This window comes from Platichthys flesus, chromosome 22 (assembly GCF_949316205.1).
Source record: "Platichthys flesus chromosome 22, fPlaFle2.1, whole genome shotgun sequence".
Classification (NCBI taxonomy): Eukaryota; Metazoa; Chordata; class Actinopteri; order Pleuronectiformes; family Pleuronectidae; genus Platichthys; species Platichthys flesus.
The window spans coordinates 13,258,795-13,275,806 of record NC_084966.1 but is presented as its reverse complement, the minus strand read 5'-3'; the positions used below and the strand labels follow the sequence as shown (position 1 = coordinate 13,275,806).

Here is a 17,012-nt window from a genome sequence, read left to right as displayed (position 1 = left end):
TGATTTAAACACCAAGTAAATGTTTCAGCTTATAATTAAAATATACTATCTCAGGACCAACATTACAACCTTCGCTCACCTGATGAGGCCACAGCTATTTGAGGTCACTGAAGAAGACTCTGAGAAGTCGTCGAAAGCTCAGCAAACAAGTGGAGGTCTTGGTTGAACTGATCCAGAGTCCTGCTCCTCTGGGGAAAAAGAGTAAACTTCAGTGCTCAACACGTTTAATGAGGAATCCAAACCATTCAGATGGTGACAGAGCTCCATGCACTGTCACACCAGAAGAATTACAGGAGAAAATGTATACAATAATAATAATGATGGCTGAGTTCCATTTAGCTGCTCCACTTCAATGGTCCTGGTGTTCTGAATGCTGGATAACTGTCATGTGTACTGGGGCACTTTAATACAACAGAGGACCTGGTCAATGTTTTGGATGGAAACCTGTCTCATGTGAAACACGTCTATAATCCCACATGTGACCGGACACACAGCACCTAACTTTTAAAAGCAGATTTTACAGATCAAGCAAAGGTACCAGAGTGATTGTTTATGACTACATTACTATCTTATGAGAGTTTGTAAGATGTTTAACCAATAGCTATCTTTACTTCTCACCCTATATTTGCATAATGACAAATGTAAAGAGCGTTCAAATTGCATTAAATCTGTTCTACCCACACTAGTTTCTATTTCATTAGGAAGATAGTATGTGTTGTTTTTGCATTCGTACCGTCCATCATGAGAGATGTATGCCATGGATCCATGAACCTTAGACGTACTGAAATTTGAAGTGTGTATCTTTTATATTTAAACTTCCATATGAGTGATGGTTTCCTCACCAGATGACACAAACATCTGACACAGAATGAACCATACCAATGAATACATATTGAATGCTAGTGGCCTGCAGAGGGTGGTGAAAACTGCCCAACACATCACTGGTTCCTCCCTCCCCACCATTGAGGCTGTCCAGAGCAAGAGATGTCTGCGGGGGCTCGCAGCATTGTCAAGGGCAGCTCACACCCCAGCCACAGACTGTTTGCCCACCTCCCTTCTGGGAGACGCTACAGGGTCCTCCGTTCCCGGACCAGCAGGTCCAGGAACAGCTTCATCCCTGTGGCTGTCACCCTGCTAAACTCTGCACCACAGTAAAAGCAGCTGCCCCGCACCACACACAGCTCCTCCAGTGACTATACTTCCCTCCTCCACCCTGGCTTGGACTGCCACCCACCGTCCTCAGACCATTAAACATTTGAACATTTGCACTAGACTGCTACTTATTTTTTTATTTTACTACTGTATAATCCCACCAATAGTGTATGCATATATATTGATCTTGCTCAAAGTATATTCATCGTTCTTATATAATAAAATACCTCTTAATACTGCTCTATTCCATATATATTTATTACTGTACATATCTTATGTATTTACAAATTTTACTTCACATTTTCCGTTTTTTTTAAATTTGCACATTACTCTGCACTTTTACTGCCTTTATTGCACTTCTGGTTATATATAAGCACTTCTACTGTGCAATGAGATTAAAGTTGAATCTAATATAATCTAAAAATGACTTGTGCGTGTGCTTTAAATTGATGGGTGATATGAGGAGTTTTGTTCTTCAGAGGTGAGTGTGTGGCTCTTAAAAGAGCCTTTGTGTCGTTGGTTTCCAGCAACTTTGCTTTACTTGGACTTGGGGGCCTTCTCGGTCTTCTTGGGCAGAAGAACAGCCTGGATGTTGGGCAGCACGCCGCCCTGAGCGATGGTCACTCCGCCCAGGAGTTTGTTGAGCTCCTCGTCGTTGCGGACGGCCAGCTGTAGGTGGCGGGGGATGATACGGCTCTTCTTGTTGTCGCGGGCGGCGTTTCCAGCCAGCTCCAGGATCTCAGCGGTGAGGTACTCCAGCACAGCCGCCAGGTAGACGGGGGCGCCGGCACCAACGCGATGTGCGTAGTTGCCTTTACGCAGCAGTCTGTGAACACGACCGACGGGGAACTGGAGCCCAGCGCGGGAAGAGCGAGTCTTTGCCTTCGCTCTGGCCTTTCCGCCGGTTTTGCCTCTGCCTGACATTATGGATGTAGATTGTTTCCTAACACACGTCAAAAGAAACTGCCGTGGAGAGCATGATCACTCCCCTATATATACGCGGATCGCGCGGGACGGTTCATGCCAGACCAACCAGAATAGAAGCCTCTAGCAGAGCAGCGGGGGATGGTCGACACTTTTGTCGAACAAGCAGACAGTACCCGAGGAGGAGCCTATCCCCGATCTGAAGCAGCGTCACCAATTCAGGGATGGCTTCGCGGTTTAAAAGCAGAGTGTCTCTCTACAGCTTCACTCTTTCTCCCGATCGCAGAGAAAAGCAACAAAATGGCAAGAACCAAGCAGACCGCCCGTAAATCCACCGGAGGCAAAGCCCCCAGGAAGCAGCTGGCCACCAAGGCTGCGCGTAAGAGCGCCCCGGCCACCGGCGGCGTGAAGAAGCCTCACCGTTACAGGCCCGGTACCGTGGCTCTGAGAGAGATCCGTCGCTACCAGAAATCGACGGAGCTGCTGATCCGCAAGCTGCCCTTCCAGCGCCTGGTGAGAGAAATCGCTCAGGACTTCAAGACCGACCTGCGCTTCCAGAGCTCCGCTGTCATGGCTCTGCAGGAGGCCAGCGAGGCCTACCTGGTCGGCCTGTTTGAGGACACCAACCTGTGCGCCATCCACGCCAAGAGGGTTACCATCATGCCCAAGGACATCCAGCTGGCCCGCCGCATCCGCGGAGAGAGAGCTTAAACTGCTGCTGCTCCACTGACCATAACAACGGCTCTTTTAAGAGCCACTTCACTGTACTCAAGACAAAACTCCTTTGTTGCCCTGCTCGTTATAGACCGTTAATACATATGATACACTAAAGAATTGACTTCAGAGTTCAAAGTTCATATCACCATTGAAGTATAATAAATGAATTACTTTCTGTAAAGTAACTAAAGTATGTTAAAGGATATCTTTCAACAGATTTAAATATGTATCTATTCTAGTTTTACAACATTAACTGAACAGCAAAAAGAGAGTAGCATTTCATAATACTACATGAAGACAAGTTTACAGTAAAATATTTGTTACATTATTAGCTCTGCAAATAATACACGTTGGAAAGTATGCAAGCTAAGACCTGGCCTGCTATAAATCTAATCATTAATATTGCTACTTCACTTCACCTTAATCCAAACCATGGTCAGAGCTGCAATGAAATAAAGTATTTATTTGAAATGAGATGACCTAGCCTTTTCTGAGAAACCGATCTACTCGGTACAAACATTTATTAAACAGCACAAGTTCTGTAAAATGTTGTCCCTGGTAAAACACTCCAACTGTTTGGAAAGACAAACGTCCCCCAGGGATTGGAGCTCATATACACAGCCGTGAACATAATTGTTAAGATTAAGATTCATTTATTTACTAGTCCCAAACACATGCACAGACATACAAAGGCACACTCATGCAGGTAGGGAAATTTAATCTTTGCCCTTGACAGAGCACTGAGTGAACATGTGTGGCGCTCGGGGAGCAGATGTTGGGGGAGTAAGGTGCCTTTGTTAAGGGGCACTAGACAGGGTAGGGAGACTCTTGGATTTTTGGACAGATCAATCCAGGTTCGTCTTTTTGTTGTCTCTCCGTGGAGTTGACCCAGAGACCTTCTCTGCCCATAATCCAAGTTTCTGCCACTAGACCACCGCCTCTCCCCGTTGTAACAGTTGCAGTACAGTCATTCATCAACAGGACATTTATACCCCACTGATATAGACTCGGAGGGAAAAGATGAAGTACTACTGAATGCTGTAAAGACATGTCACTAGTATCAGGCTGCTATCCTCTCACTGCAATTACATTCGCATTGATGCATCTTACAAACAGAAACATTGATTTCCAAGGAAACCATATCATTGTCCTTTCCCCACTCATTTCTCTCCTAAAAAAGTTCAAAAGCACCACAGCTCCACCAAAACCTGTTTCCCAGCTGCTTCAAATGTTTGTTCAGAAAAACTGGGTGAAAAAAAGCACCTACTGATGATCCCTTCGTAATAAAATCAAGTAATTGTGCAGGCAGCAAACACTCTGCTGAAGGCCGAGGCTCCTGGTGAAGTTGAGCCAGACTTCCTATCAGAGTCAATATTCACTTCAAGCAAGGATTAAATTAATATTGTGGCACATTTCTCTCATTTAACGCAAAAAGTCAACAGGTTGTATCATTTAGTTTGTAGAATATGTTTTTTGCTTTACTGGAATATGCTTTGTCTCTGCTGTCTGATGTAGTAAATACCAACTTTGGCTTTTCACATTAACACTAGGAGAGATGTTTGTGTATATTATTTTCATCATTATTTGTATAAAATAATCATTGAAACATGAAAAATGTTTTTGAAAAACTATTTGTCTGGTGAGTGTTAGATCTCAGTCAACCTGTCCATGTGTTACCAAACAAATATTCATATTAAAAATGAAGGCTTTACTGTCAACAAACACACTGTTTCCAAAATGTACACACTTGTGAAGTATTTGAAAGTGTTTTTGTAGATTGCTGTGGGTAAATAGTAGCATGTCAAAATATTATTTTAACCATTCAAAAATACCTTATTAATGTAGTACTTCATGAAAAACTTGAAATGTACCATTAAATTGCATTTTTTTCTGTCATCATTTATTTAAAATGATACTTATTACAATTTGAGGATAACAGGAGGGCTAAGGGAGAAAAAATATTTGTTTGACCACTGTTTTACACTCAATATTCACAGAGTAGTAAGCACACAAGGTATATTTGTCAAGATTGATAATACTGTAAACTACTTTAGAGAATGAATTCCTCTGACCTTAAAGTCACAGCCATGTCTCGGCAACCACACATGACTGTGTTGTTCCTCAATGTCCTCTGACTTTGAGGAACAATGACTTCATACGCTTCTTTAACTATTCCAATTATAACCACCAGGGGGGAAAAAACACCTCATGAACAACACAGATCACTGCTTTGAGAAAGGACAACACGCCCTGCAGTGGAAAACTGCAATTGGATTTAAAAACAATTATTTTCAAATGTAGAGATTATGCAGGATATCTCTCTTCAATTGTATTAACAATGTTATATTATCAGTTAAAAGTGGCTGTTTAAATATTGATGGACATCTCGGTAGAGTCAGGACAGTTTGTCTCTATAGAGAAAGTGTGTGGCTCTTAAAAGAGCCGTTGGTTTGAGGTCTCCGCAGAGTGGTTTACTTGGAACTGGTGTACTTGGTCACGGCCTTGGTGCCCTCAGACACGGCGTGTTTAGCCAGCTCCCCGGGCAGCAGCAGGCGGACGGCGGTCTGAATCTCCCTGGAGGTGATGGTGGAGCGCTTGTTGTAATGAGCCAGACGAGAGGCCTCACCGGCGATGCGCTCGAAGATGTCGCTCACGAAGGAGTTCATGATGCCCATGGCCTTGGAGGAGATCCCAGTGTCGGGGTGGACCTGCTTCAGCACCTTGTACACGTAGATGGCGTAGCTCTCCTTCCTGGACTTTCTCCTCTTCTTTCCGCCCTTACCGGGGGCCTTCGCCACCGCTTTCTTGGAGCCCTTCTTGGGCGCGGGCTTCGCTACGTCAGGCATTGTCACGAGATTTTTTCGTTCAAATGAATACAGACGTTGCTGGCCAGGCTGTATTTGAACATATCGCATGTAAATCATTGTGTGCCGTTCCCTCTCTGTCATTGGCTGAATGTGGAGTGCCAGTGTAACAGCACGGGGGAGTGTCTCCATGTTCATGAGGCCATTATTCTGCTGCCGACAGAGGTTGAACTGTTCAGCTCAACTGGAACATTTGGGGTGTTGAGAAATGTAAGATGTCCCCGAAACTTATTAGGATTTATGTTTGTATCACATAAGTATCATTAAAAACAATCTAAACCAAAGCAACCTGATAAATGCACAGCTCTAAATGATAAGGGACGATTCATTTCACTGGTTTTGGTGCAAATGAAAGTGACAACAAATGCAATAAAAAGAAGTAAAAGCAAGACCACAACAGAAAGGGAACAGTTTTATACTTGCCGGCCCTTGACATTGGCTCTCTCCTCATCCTTCCCGACTGAATCTTCTGAAGTTTCGTGCTCTGCTAGTGTCCGTGTCACTACCTGTAGCATGAGGCGGTGCCTGAAGTCCTTTCAGGTAGCAGATATAATCTAGCTCCTCCAGGATAGAACATCCAAACGTGCAGGAGCAAGAAGGTTTGTTGTGTGCCGTAGAAGAGCATCAACCCATCAGCAGAACCGGTATCGGCTCCTTTGTGCGTGGAACATCTACAGGTGTAGCTGGCCACTGGGGAACCGCCCTGCCAAAGAAAAGAAGGGAAAAAGATGATTGTGATAAATTTGGCACGTGTTTATTATAATCGTCATTATTTTTAATTGATTAAATTAGACACATGCTATAGAAACGTGGTCCTGCCTGCCGCCTCTGAATAGTATAGTCCAATTAGCTTCAACGTCACGACCTGTTTAATAGAGTACAGGGAGATTTCAGCCGGTGAAAAGTCGCCAACATCACACTGATAGACTTTCATAATAACACGTTGTCTTTCAAAGTGCAGGCACTGCAATCCCAGACAGCACACACACACACACAGGCCCTGGGGGCCCCACTTACTCGCTCAGAACAACACAGTGATACGTGAGGAGCGTTACCATGAACAATCTGGTAAGGGACTTTGTTGAAGAACAGTGGACACAGGTATAGTACAAAGTTTCTCTCTGGTAACTTCTCATTGCACAACCAATCAAGTGCTGTGTTTTATTTGAGAGTGTATTGCAATAGTGTGTCCATTAACCAGTGAGTAGGTCAATAGGTCAGTCAGTCAGGGTCCAGAAGGCTTCAGTGTAAGGCCGTTACCAAACTCCTGAGGTACGAGGGAACGTCAGTGTCTAACGCATGCTGTGGTGTGCACGTAGAGGACCACTCGTGTGTTCTTCATAGCAGCAAATGTAGATATGTGAATTTAGATATGCACTTAATGGCTGTGTGTCTGTGTATATATATTTATGTGTGCGTGTGGATATGTGTGTGAGTGTCTGTGTGTCTGTGTATATATATTTATGTGTGCGTTCGGATATGTGTGTGAGTGTCTGTGTATTCATGTTAATGTCTGTTTGTTAACCTATTTGAATTAAAATACAAGTCAGATAATGTAAGTAACATGATGAATTTATTTAACTTGGCCAACATTTCTTTTTTCTTGTCTCACCACTCTCCCCACGTGCTTGACTGAAAGATGGAATGAGTAATGTCAACTTCACTTCCTTAATTTGTGGTCAGATTGTTGTTATAGATATTTTATAGTTATGCTGTTACAGGGGGTGACTCATTTTCACCTACGCCTCAACATCCATTCAAAGCAACAAACTGGTGAGGTGCAGCACCTAATCAAACAGCTCTGTCCCTGGTCCTTTTTAATTACACTCTGATATTTAACTTAGTGTTCAACTGATCAAGTTGATGCAGCTACAGAGCTCATTTTCAAAACTCAGAACAGATCAGAATCTGCAATAAAACAGGAGAAGCTGAGCTACTGGAAAACAAAGCATCTGACAGGACATGTAGGAGAGTTCAACTGGTAGTGGACGTTGTTCCAGTTGACATATCTGGAGAGCAGCTCCATCTGTTGGCTGCCTGGTATTACTACAGTATATATACACACACATATGTGTATATATATATAACAGTTCACCAGGCGTGTTGGTTTATCCTAAATAAGAGAAGAGCCGGACTGGTCCAATTTAAATATTTATTGAGATGCAATAAAAGTTTAACAACATAGCTATGGACAATTATCACAGCCTAGGCTAATTAAGTTAGCAATAAGTAGTTAATAATGGCCCCGAACAAAAGGGGTTTGATATAGTTATAACAGTAGATTTAATATGATTGGTTATGAAAGATTGAAGGGGAGTCACCGCAAATCAATTTGGTTCTCCCTTGTTGGTGCACAGGCATGTCCACGCCTCTTGGCACAGAAATCCAGGAAGTGACAAGAAGCCGCTCTCTGTGACGCTACTACTACTCTGATAGTTGCTAAGCAAAATGTTCTCTTCATGAAAGGCCTTGACACAGCTGATGCCATGTGGGCCATTGGAGAAAGGAATATGATGTTCCTGCTATATTCAAACAATGTCCTGTTGATGTAAACATTAGGGTCCTCGAAACCAAAACAACGAGACAAAACAATGTCAACAAAGTCACTCTGTCCGTCCTCCAGAACTTTATCAGACAGCTGCTTGAAATATATTTGTGAATGACTCTAAGGGAATAATGGTTTAACAATTATAAGATTCATTATTAACAATATGCAGCAAGGGTTATTTATAAATCATTTGAATAAAGGCCTTATATATGGTTCAAACTGATCATGCTTCCCCCCCCCCCTTTAGTTGCAAAAAGTTTCAGTCAGACCCAAATACCATATAGAATTTAAATTCCTAACAATCCCTCTTTTCACACCATTTTCATTGTGTGAACAACTTACTGGGGTCATCCATGTACCCCTAACCACCATCCCATCCAGTGCTGTTCGGACATCAGTTTAAGAGTCAATGATCTTGGATTTTAGCCTTGTTGAGATCCTTTTGTGGAATTAATACTTTCCGTTTGTCAGGTTGCAAGAGGTGCAGCTGTCACCGGATGGGAGTGGGTTGTGGAGACATGGAGCCCAGATCCCATAGATTGAAAGGAAACAAACAGAAAAGTGATTAATATGCTGCAGTGAGTAACTGAGTTTAAAGTTGATTATATAAACTTATATTTGCAAAGGAAAATAAACAAGCAATCAAAACAAGACATACAAGTAGACCCTTCTTTTGAGGTCAACAATTTCTTTAAGAGTAGTAGCCTAATAAGTGGACATTAAAAAATAAAGATTCAAAAAGTGGCAGAAGAGTGACAAAAATCTTTGGCATTTCATGAAATATTAAATGATCAACAAGCTAAATTTCAATAAGCAGCAGATATGACAGCGTTTGAGTATTTGTGTTCAAACCATTCTCCAAAAATCATCTGACTGCTTCTATACATGATAATTCAGAAGCTTTGACTTCAAATTGCCCTGTGGTAACACAGGAATCACATACACAGGAAAAATGTGTTAGAAATGAGATTCAACAAACCGTTTCAGAGTCGACAGCTGAAACAGATTAAATAAAACTCACTCTGACACACTTTTCTTTCATGATAAAATAATAAAAACATAAGTAGAGCTTAACAACACCTTTCAAATTAAGAGCATTGGATGTTAAGATAATTGGTGAAACCAAAAACTAAAAACCTTCTTCCCTGAAATTAAGAGTTTAAAGTGTTGCAACAAAATTACAATATAATTATAGATATGGCATTCAATAAAGTGTAAACAAAGTGCTTGTATTATGGTTTGTGCTTTTCATTTAAGATGAAACACGTTATGAGTTAAAGTGTGTTAGACCTCTGATCCTTGAGTTGGATGCAGATTTATTCCTCTTTAAGCGGCGAAACATATTTATTTTAGGTCTCAAGAGTCTTACAATAGTTACATTGAGGGTGAATCAAACTCCTATTCTAAATTGCCCTGTACTTGGTGGTCAGCGCTTTGAATGGCGCATCAGAAACAGGGAAACGGTCCATGGGCATTTGTATGGTCTTTTAAGTTTTGTGTGAATTGCATGTATCATATTTGTTCAAGGGCCGCTCCAAAGCTTTCTGACTGGTTGCAGTGAAGCATCTGGTCTCGTCATAACAGAGCTGACTTCCCAGTACACAATATTTTCGCAGACCCTTATTATCATTGCTTCAGGATCGATTCAACAGGGTATCTGGCCCGTTAAGCACCTGTCCCCGTCGGAACACCACTCCGTCTCCAGATCCCACTGCAATCGTCGTCACTGAATCTTCAATCTATTAGGACCCAATTCAACAACAGGGTATTTGGCAGTTTTGTCCCTCACTCGCCAGTGCAGGCAAAACCGCCTGACTAACTCAGGTTGCAGTTTGTTGTATTTGCAAACAATTGTTTGAATCGTCAAATTTGGAAATCTTTTGCGCCAAGCTGAAAAACCTAAAATCCTTCTCTTGGTTTCTCAATCTCATTTCCCCTTCCTCTCATTTCTTTATCTCATTTCATTTTATGTCTCTATCTCATTTCATTTCTTTATCCCATTTCATTTCATGTCTTTATCCCATTTCATTTCATGTCTTTATCTCATTTCATTTCTTTATCTCATTTCATTGCATCTCAAAAAACACAGAACTTATTTATCTCTTACCACCGATCTCTCCACCGCACTCTCACACCTATAACAATGACTATCTAACTAATACAGAATTTGCTTTAACAGGTTTCTGCCTACCTTGTGATTTAGAGCTCTTATGAGAATGCGGAGGATCGATCGGAGCAGCCTAGACCTCGAGGTCTGCGGTCTTTCTGGTCAAAAGATTCCTTCTCAGGATCAGGTCTGTCAAAAAATGTTCTTAGGATCACGTCGGGGTCACCAAATTGTCAGGCGTGTTGGTTTATCCTAAATATGAGAAGATGAGCAGAACTCCGTTTGTTCAATCAAGTATTTATTTAGAAAGCAATGAAAGGTATCAATCAGCAAAGCAATGGGCATCCAACAAGTCGCATCAGAACACGAGACCCATCAGAATGCATCAAACAGCCGGCGCCTGTCTATTTCATTACAGTAGATCTTGGTTCTTCCTCCTCGAAAGTGCGCAGGCGTAGGCCATCCTCTTGGTATTGGACTACGGAAGTGACAAGGAGCCACTCCCAAGGCCTTGACACAGCTGATGGCATGTGGGCCAATGGTGTTGACAATTGGAGAAGAGATGATTGTGTTCTTGCTATATCAAAACAATATTCTGTTTGTACAGACATTCAAAACAATTTAACCAAAACAACGAAACAGAACTGTGACGCTCACACATTCTAATTTCAAGATTACACACTAGGAAGGAAAAGGTTATTTATTAATCATTTGTATAGAAAACATTATATCTGACTCAAACTGCTTCTATCTTTATTCATTTAGAGTTGAGTCAGACAGAGAATATAGGTAAAATATTGAAATCCTAACAATTACTAAAGTTCTAGTTGCACCTGAAAATTAAGCCGATGATCAAAGAGATCCTTATTACAGTATATACCATGATGTTTTTCATGGTATTATGTGCCTGTACGATTTTGACAGTGGAGTTAACTATTGTGCAGGTGATGATGTACACAAGGACATTATGCCAACATGTTCTGCAGAGAACAACCACTTGACAGTCAGTTTTGACCAGCAATATATGTTCAATTGGTAATTGGGCTAACTGAAGGCAATTGTACCTAACCGTTTGCAAAGGTGTGCTAAATCATTTGAAATTTGTGCAAGCTGTTGGAAATTGTACTTGTCATTGCAAGGATGAGGAATGAGATATTCCAATCTGTTGTGAACAAGTGCCCAGTTGTTTGGAGGTTTGCAAGTGTTGTTTTGAGAATGTCATTTCTGTTTCGTGAAATGAGCCAAAGCAATGGAGAAAAACTGTAAACACAGGCTGCATTTAGTATTGTTCCGGGCATTCCCTTAGTATATGTCCCGGCTGTACACACATCCTACAAACTCTTATTTGCTTGACGTGAATTTCTCTAAAGTATTCCGCACCCAGCGCAGTATTGAATCTGGCTGAGTACGGCAGTGATTGGACCTGATTATTGAATTTTAGCTTGAGGAATCTTGTCCCGTCCGCCACGTTGGTACTCGACCACATCCTCCTCTTGATCGGTGACACAGCCTAATAATATTTTGCATAAAGACGTCGTTTTTAAGGTTACTTTTGTGTATCATTTAAGCTTGTGTAAATGCAGTTACAATACTTAGAAAATAAAATTATAAATATATTTTGTAGTTTTCTGGAATAAAAACAGTCAAATATAAATCCCATTTGGAGTTTCAGGTGTAAAAAGCATTGTAGCCGAATCCAGTACAATTTAAGTAAATGGGAACTCCTTCAAACGAATAAAATCAATTTGAGAAAAAACTTGTAAACTACAAAGGAGTTCAATTAGTCAGGTTATTCCATTTTGTTGTCGGTTTGCTTTAATGTCACAGTGTCATTGATTGCTATGATGTCTAAGATTCCTTTGATTTCTCAGCAGGGCCATTTCTATGCCTATACCAAATGTACCGGTTGCAAAGCTGAAATATTTATACAATCAGAGGAGAAGAGAGAGTGGGTGTTTTGCCTTGGCCGAAAAAGAAGGTAAAGATTACACCATGAAGCCCGTCTCACAGCGTGATGTAAGACACCATCCATAGGCAATACCATTACTTTTCTTCATACTTATCCTATTCTTATAATTATGTGTGCATAATTTTGTATATAATATTTTAGTATTAAGTAGCCCCTAATGAAATGTGAAGTGAGTGTTTGAAATAGAAGTAAATCTGTAAAGATGAATGTCACAGCCCGGCTCACGACTGTGACAATGAGGGAGACGACACGGGTGAACTGTTACTATTTCAGGATATTTATTTAACAGAATAAATTATAAGCAACAACCAAAGTCTCCAAAAACAAAACAGAGGTTGAGGTTGACTCTCCCGGCGTCCGGGAGAGTCAACCTCTTGCCGTAGGAAGAGCGAGAGAGAAAGCGCGCGAGACGAATCTGGCCAGTCTTTTAAAGAGCACACCTGGCCGAGATGTGCTCTGATTGTCGCTGATTTCCACTCCCCCTACAGTTCTGGGGAAGAAAGAACAGGGACACCTAGTGTCCAGGTGAGGGTGGAACGGGTCGTCACATCAATAAGTTCAGAGAGAGACTGATATGCCTGTGTTCAGCACCTCACTGACTAACTACATACTGAATATCAAAGACTGTTACTGAATATATTTAGAGACTTTTCAAAGTAAATTCAAACATTTACACTGTTTTAAATTTTTCAAAGTAAAGTCAGACATTTTAACTGTGGAATAGATCATTTCAGGATACTTCAAAGTAGACGCAGACAACTGGTCACATCGAAAGAGCGTGACAGCGCAGGAGAAACAGGGACCGGGCCCTCAACATGAGATAAAATCAGTCGGCGAACTTCCAGCTCCATTCGTTTAATTTCCCCATGAGTCACATCCTGGAATTTTGTATCAATAACTCAAATTTCCACCAGATTATCACGAGGATCCTCCTGACATTCTCCTTTAAACGTTTATCCCCGATATCCATCTTGAAATTATCAGCAATTTGAATTAATTGATCTCACGAACAGCGGTCTAATAACTCCTCTTACGGAGCACTCAGAAACTCATCCACAGTAGCCATGACTGAAAAACACAGCTAACCTGCCTGAATATTAACATTTAACTCTGTGCACCAATGGTCACACTCCTAAAGCTGTACACAGCAACACGTCACTGCAGCGCTGTCTCACTGACTGCTGTGATGGAAATCTGGAGATACAAGAGGCTGGAAACAACAAAGTTATCTACGTGTATTTAATAAGGGGCTTTCTGCAGAAAGGATCAACACAGGGAAACCACAAGGGTCTCAGAGTGAGGATGCAGAACAGTCAAAAACACAGGTCTTATATAGGAGGACTTAGGGCTGTCCCTCTGAACCAATCCAGACAGGTTCCAGTGTGGGTGAAGGAGAGGCATCTAAACATTAGCAGCTGATTCACTTAGGTGATAAGAAGACATACACTATTTCCATTGATGTGTAATTAAGTCACAAAAGGTCTCACCGTATTTCAACACCAACAGTTCCGACCATAAAACAGCTCAAGTCATAAAGGTCTCTTGTCAAGGCTTCAAATGCTTACTATCTAAATACAAAATAGTTTGTCAGCCATGTTTAATTAATTTTTCTAATACAAGTCTCTCCACTTCCCTCTGTGGAAAAAAATGATATAATTAATGAGAACTGTTTACAACACTGGTGTGGAGATTATAATCATATCTAATCTGTCCAATTCACTCTAAAATTCTATAAAAGGCTAAATAAACGAGGTGGGAATGGAGGATATACCAGCCTGTATCAGCACATTTGTGAAACATAGTTACTATCACATGCAGCATACATATGTAGTGTATTGATATTAACTTATTAAAATCAAGTCACAACCAAACACACAACTCTATAGTTAACTTGCTTCAATCATTTCATTAGATGAGTTCAATTAACGGTAATTTTTATAACAATTACATATTAAAAAACACTTGAGGCATGTAAGCATATGATTATGATGATAGATAAAGCATAGGTTGTGTTGTTGTTGTAGTTTCAAGGTTACTTACCTCTAGACCAGCCGGACCAGCTACAGAACAGCGCTAACCTGTTAGCAGCGTCGGGTAGCATGTAGCCTAGCTCCTGGCTAGGCTACATGTAGCCTGACTGTCAGTCTTCACTCGCGCTCCTCCTCTTGCCCATTGATTCGTTAGCCAGGAACGAGGAGGAGTAAGCTACGGCAGGATGGCGCCGGGGGAACGCCAACTACTAGCCTCGTTCTCACTCTGCAGAAACCAATGGGTGACGTCACAGACCCTCCGTCCATCTATATATACAGTCTATGGTTGGAATACATCTGTCCTCAGAGCAGCGGATGTATGAAGTCACATCCTCTGTATATTCTTGTTCGCTCCGAGACTCAAAGTGCGCAAAGAGGAGGAACATGTGCGACGTGCAGCTGCTGCTGATGTCGGTACATGAGCGGATCAGCGCTGCCGCTGAAGACTTTCTGCTGCAGGTGGAGAAAGGAGGAGAAACGGCTCAAGTCCCGGCGCTGAGAGCGATGCTAACCGAGCGGCTAACGGTGGCGGCTGAGGAGATCGTCTCAGTGTTTGAGGAATCCGTGGCGGTGTATGAAGACAGAATGGAGCGGTTAGATTGCTCAGAGCAGGAGATCTTCCGCCAGAGGAGGCTGCTGGATGCTGTGATGAAGCCCAAACTCCAGCTGCACAGAGTCGGTAAATCCCTGGAGAAGCCGCTCACAGGCTAACGTTAGCTAGCATCAGCTCTTCTAACATGAGTTGATCAAACTAACACTCCGTAAAGGGAATGATACGTTTAAAACAATGTCTGGTTGGTTAAATTGATGAAATGTGTAGATAGAAAGATTAGGAGCTTTGACCCTCCCCTTGCAGCCAGTGGTCACATGTCCTTGATAATCATCTGCAAGATGCTGTTAGGAAGCTGAGCACACGTCTGGGGTGTTCATGCGTTTTGGCTCCTTTTGTGTAAAAAGTCCTCCAGACTGCTTCGTCTCATCCTGAAAAACAGACACATATTGTGTGAGTAATTATGATACTGGCATATTATACATCACTGTTGTATCATATGAATAACAATAGACCCTTTTTTTGAGATGCTTGATTTCAAATGATTGCTGTGACACAATGAACACTCAAATCCCTGTATGTCATAGCAGCAGTAGATATAGTTGCTAGACAGCAACTGGAGAATCTGGGTTTTATTTCAGTACAAAAACTGGTTTACAACGTGGATTGATTCATTCACTGGAGTTGTGCAGTTAAGATGATCCCTGCTATTGTCGGCGTGCTCTTTTATCCTAAATAAGAGAAGAGCCGATCCAATGGTTTGGTTCCATCAAGTATTTATTTAGAAGCAATGAAAGTGTAACACAGGCCTATTCAACTAGCGGCCCCAGGGCCGGATGCGGTCCGTTTGAATTTAACTATGGCCCGCACGACTACCTGCAAATCAGTGTAGCTTAGTAAATAAAAAACGGACACGCCTCTTACCCAGAGCCATTGAGTTCCACTGTTGCATAAACCGAACCTGTATGGTCACGTCCATAGACTGTGTTACGTCTTAATGTTACGCACCTGAATTGGTTGCCGCAACCCACTACTCACTATGGCTCTGGTCTGGCTGCCCACTGAAACACATGCGCTAGCTGACGCCGGTTTCACACCGGACGCGGAAGCGAGGCGTAAGCGCAGCGCCAATCCTCTAGCTCCCATCCACTCCCATGTTAAATCGTTGTGCTGAACACACCGGACACTGAAGCGTAGCGTTGCGCCACGGCTGCCTCGCGCCGTGCAGCGATCGTTTCGGCGTCGAGTCTATTTTATCCGCTTGACGCGAGCGTATCGCGACAGGAAACACACTGAAAAATGATTTTAAACGATATTGACGACATAATTTATATGATGTAAATGATCAAATATGCATCCCATACTTTGTATTCACCTTCTGTTGTCCAGGAGTTTAATTTTACCACTTTAACCGACCACATTATTAAATGTCCCCCTCTGCCCATCCACTACAGCCACACAAGCATTCATAAAGAGAGAGAGAGGGGGGGCTACGTATTCTCCACATAGGCTTGAGTGGAGAATACGTAATTAACCCTCGACACCCGACATTTAACGGAGCCAACCGCGGAGAAGTTCGTCAACATGGATGACATTAAATTCATAATTGAAGTGGAGAAGTACAGTGAGTTGTATGATCCTCGGAACATGTTGTATAAAGACAACACTAAAAGGACACATGTTGGGCCGCTGATGCAGTTCATTCTGGAGCAACATGGAGCCGTTTTTACTGCAGGCTGATATCAGCGGCGCTTCGGCGTCGCTACTGCGCCCGGTGTGAACCCGGCCTAACGCTACCAAGAAGCTCTCTCGGACACATCAACTCTCCGGCGCCTGGACCTACTGGCAACAGATGTCGCGGGGAAGCTTATGGAGTTCATGTCTATCGCTGTGGATGAATCGACTGACTGTACCGATGTGACCCAGCTGTGCATGTATGTGAGGTTTTATGATGGAGTGCACTTTCGGGAAGAACTACTGGGGGTCGTTCCGCTGGAGGGACACACTACAGTTGAAGTGATCTTCCAAAAGATTTTCACGTTTTTAATGAGCATGAACTGGATTTACAAAAAGTCTGCTTGTTGGTTACTTATTTACTATTATTGTGATGGATATTGTTTCAAGATGTTCAGTTCACAGTATGCATTTTGG

The 17,012-nt window shown here is 42.2% G+C and overlaps 5 protein-coding genes across 5 annotated transcripts in view; 2 read left to right on the top strand and 3 right to left on the bottom strand.

Annotated features, from left to right (window-relative positions):
* The window catches only part of LOC133933466 (histone H4-like), a 744,890-nt gene that overhangs the window by 5,896 nt on the left and 721,982 nt on the right, over positions 1–17,012 (bottom strand). The window lies entirely within an intron of this gene.
* The window catches only part of LOC133933460 (histone H4-like), a 111,951-nt gene that overhangs the window by 52,750 nt on the left and 42,189 nt on the right, over positions 1–17,012 (top strand). The gene's annotated exons all lie outside the window — the stretch shown is intronic.
* LOC133933513 (histone H2A-like) lies at positions 1,690–2,076 on the bottom strand. The gene has a single exon (XM_062380644.1). It carries the CDS (start codon positions 2,074–2,076, stop codon positions 1,690–1,692), a length of 387 nt encoding a protein of 128 aa, XP_062236628.1.
* Positions 2,377–2,787, top strand: LOC133933490 (histone H3). Its single transcript, XM_062380621.1, has one exon. It carries the CDS (start codon positions 2,377–2,379, stop codon positions 2,785–2,787), a length of 411 nt encoding a protein of 136 aa, XP_062236605.1.
* Positions 5,265–5,639, bottom strand: LOC133933536 (histone H2B-like). The gene has a single exon (XM_062380670.1). It carries the CDS (start codon positions 5,637–5,639, stop codon positions 5,265–5,267), a length of 375 nt encoding a protein of 124 aa, XP_062236654.1.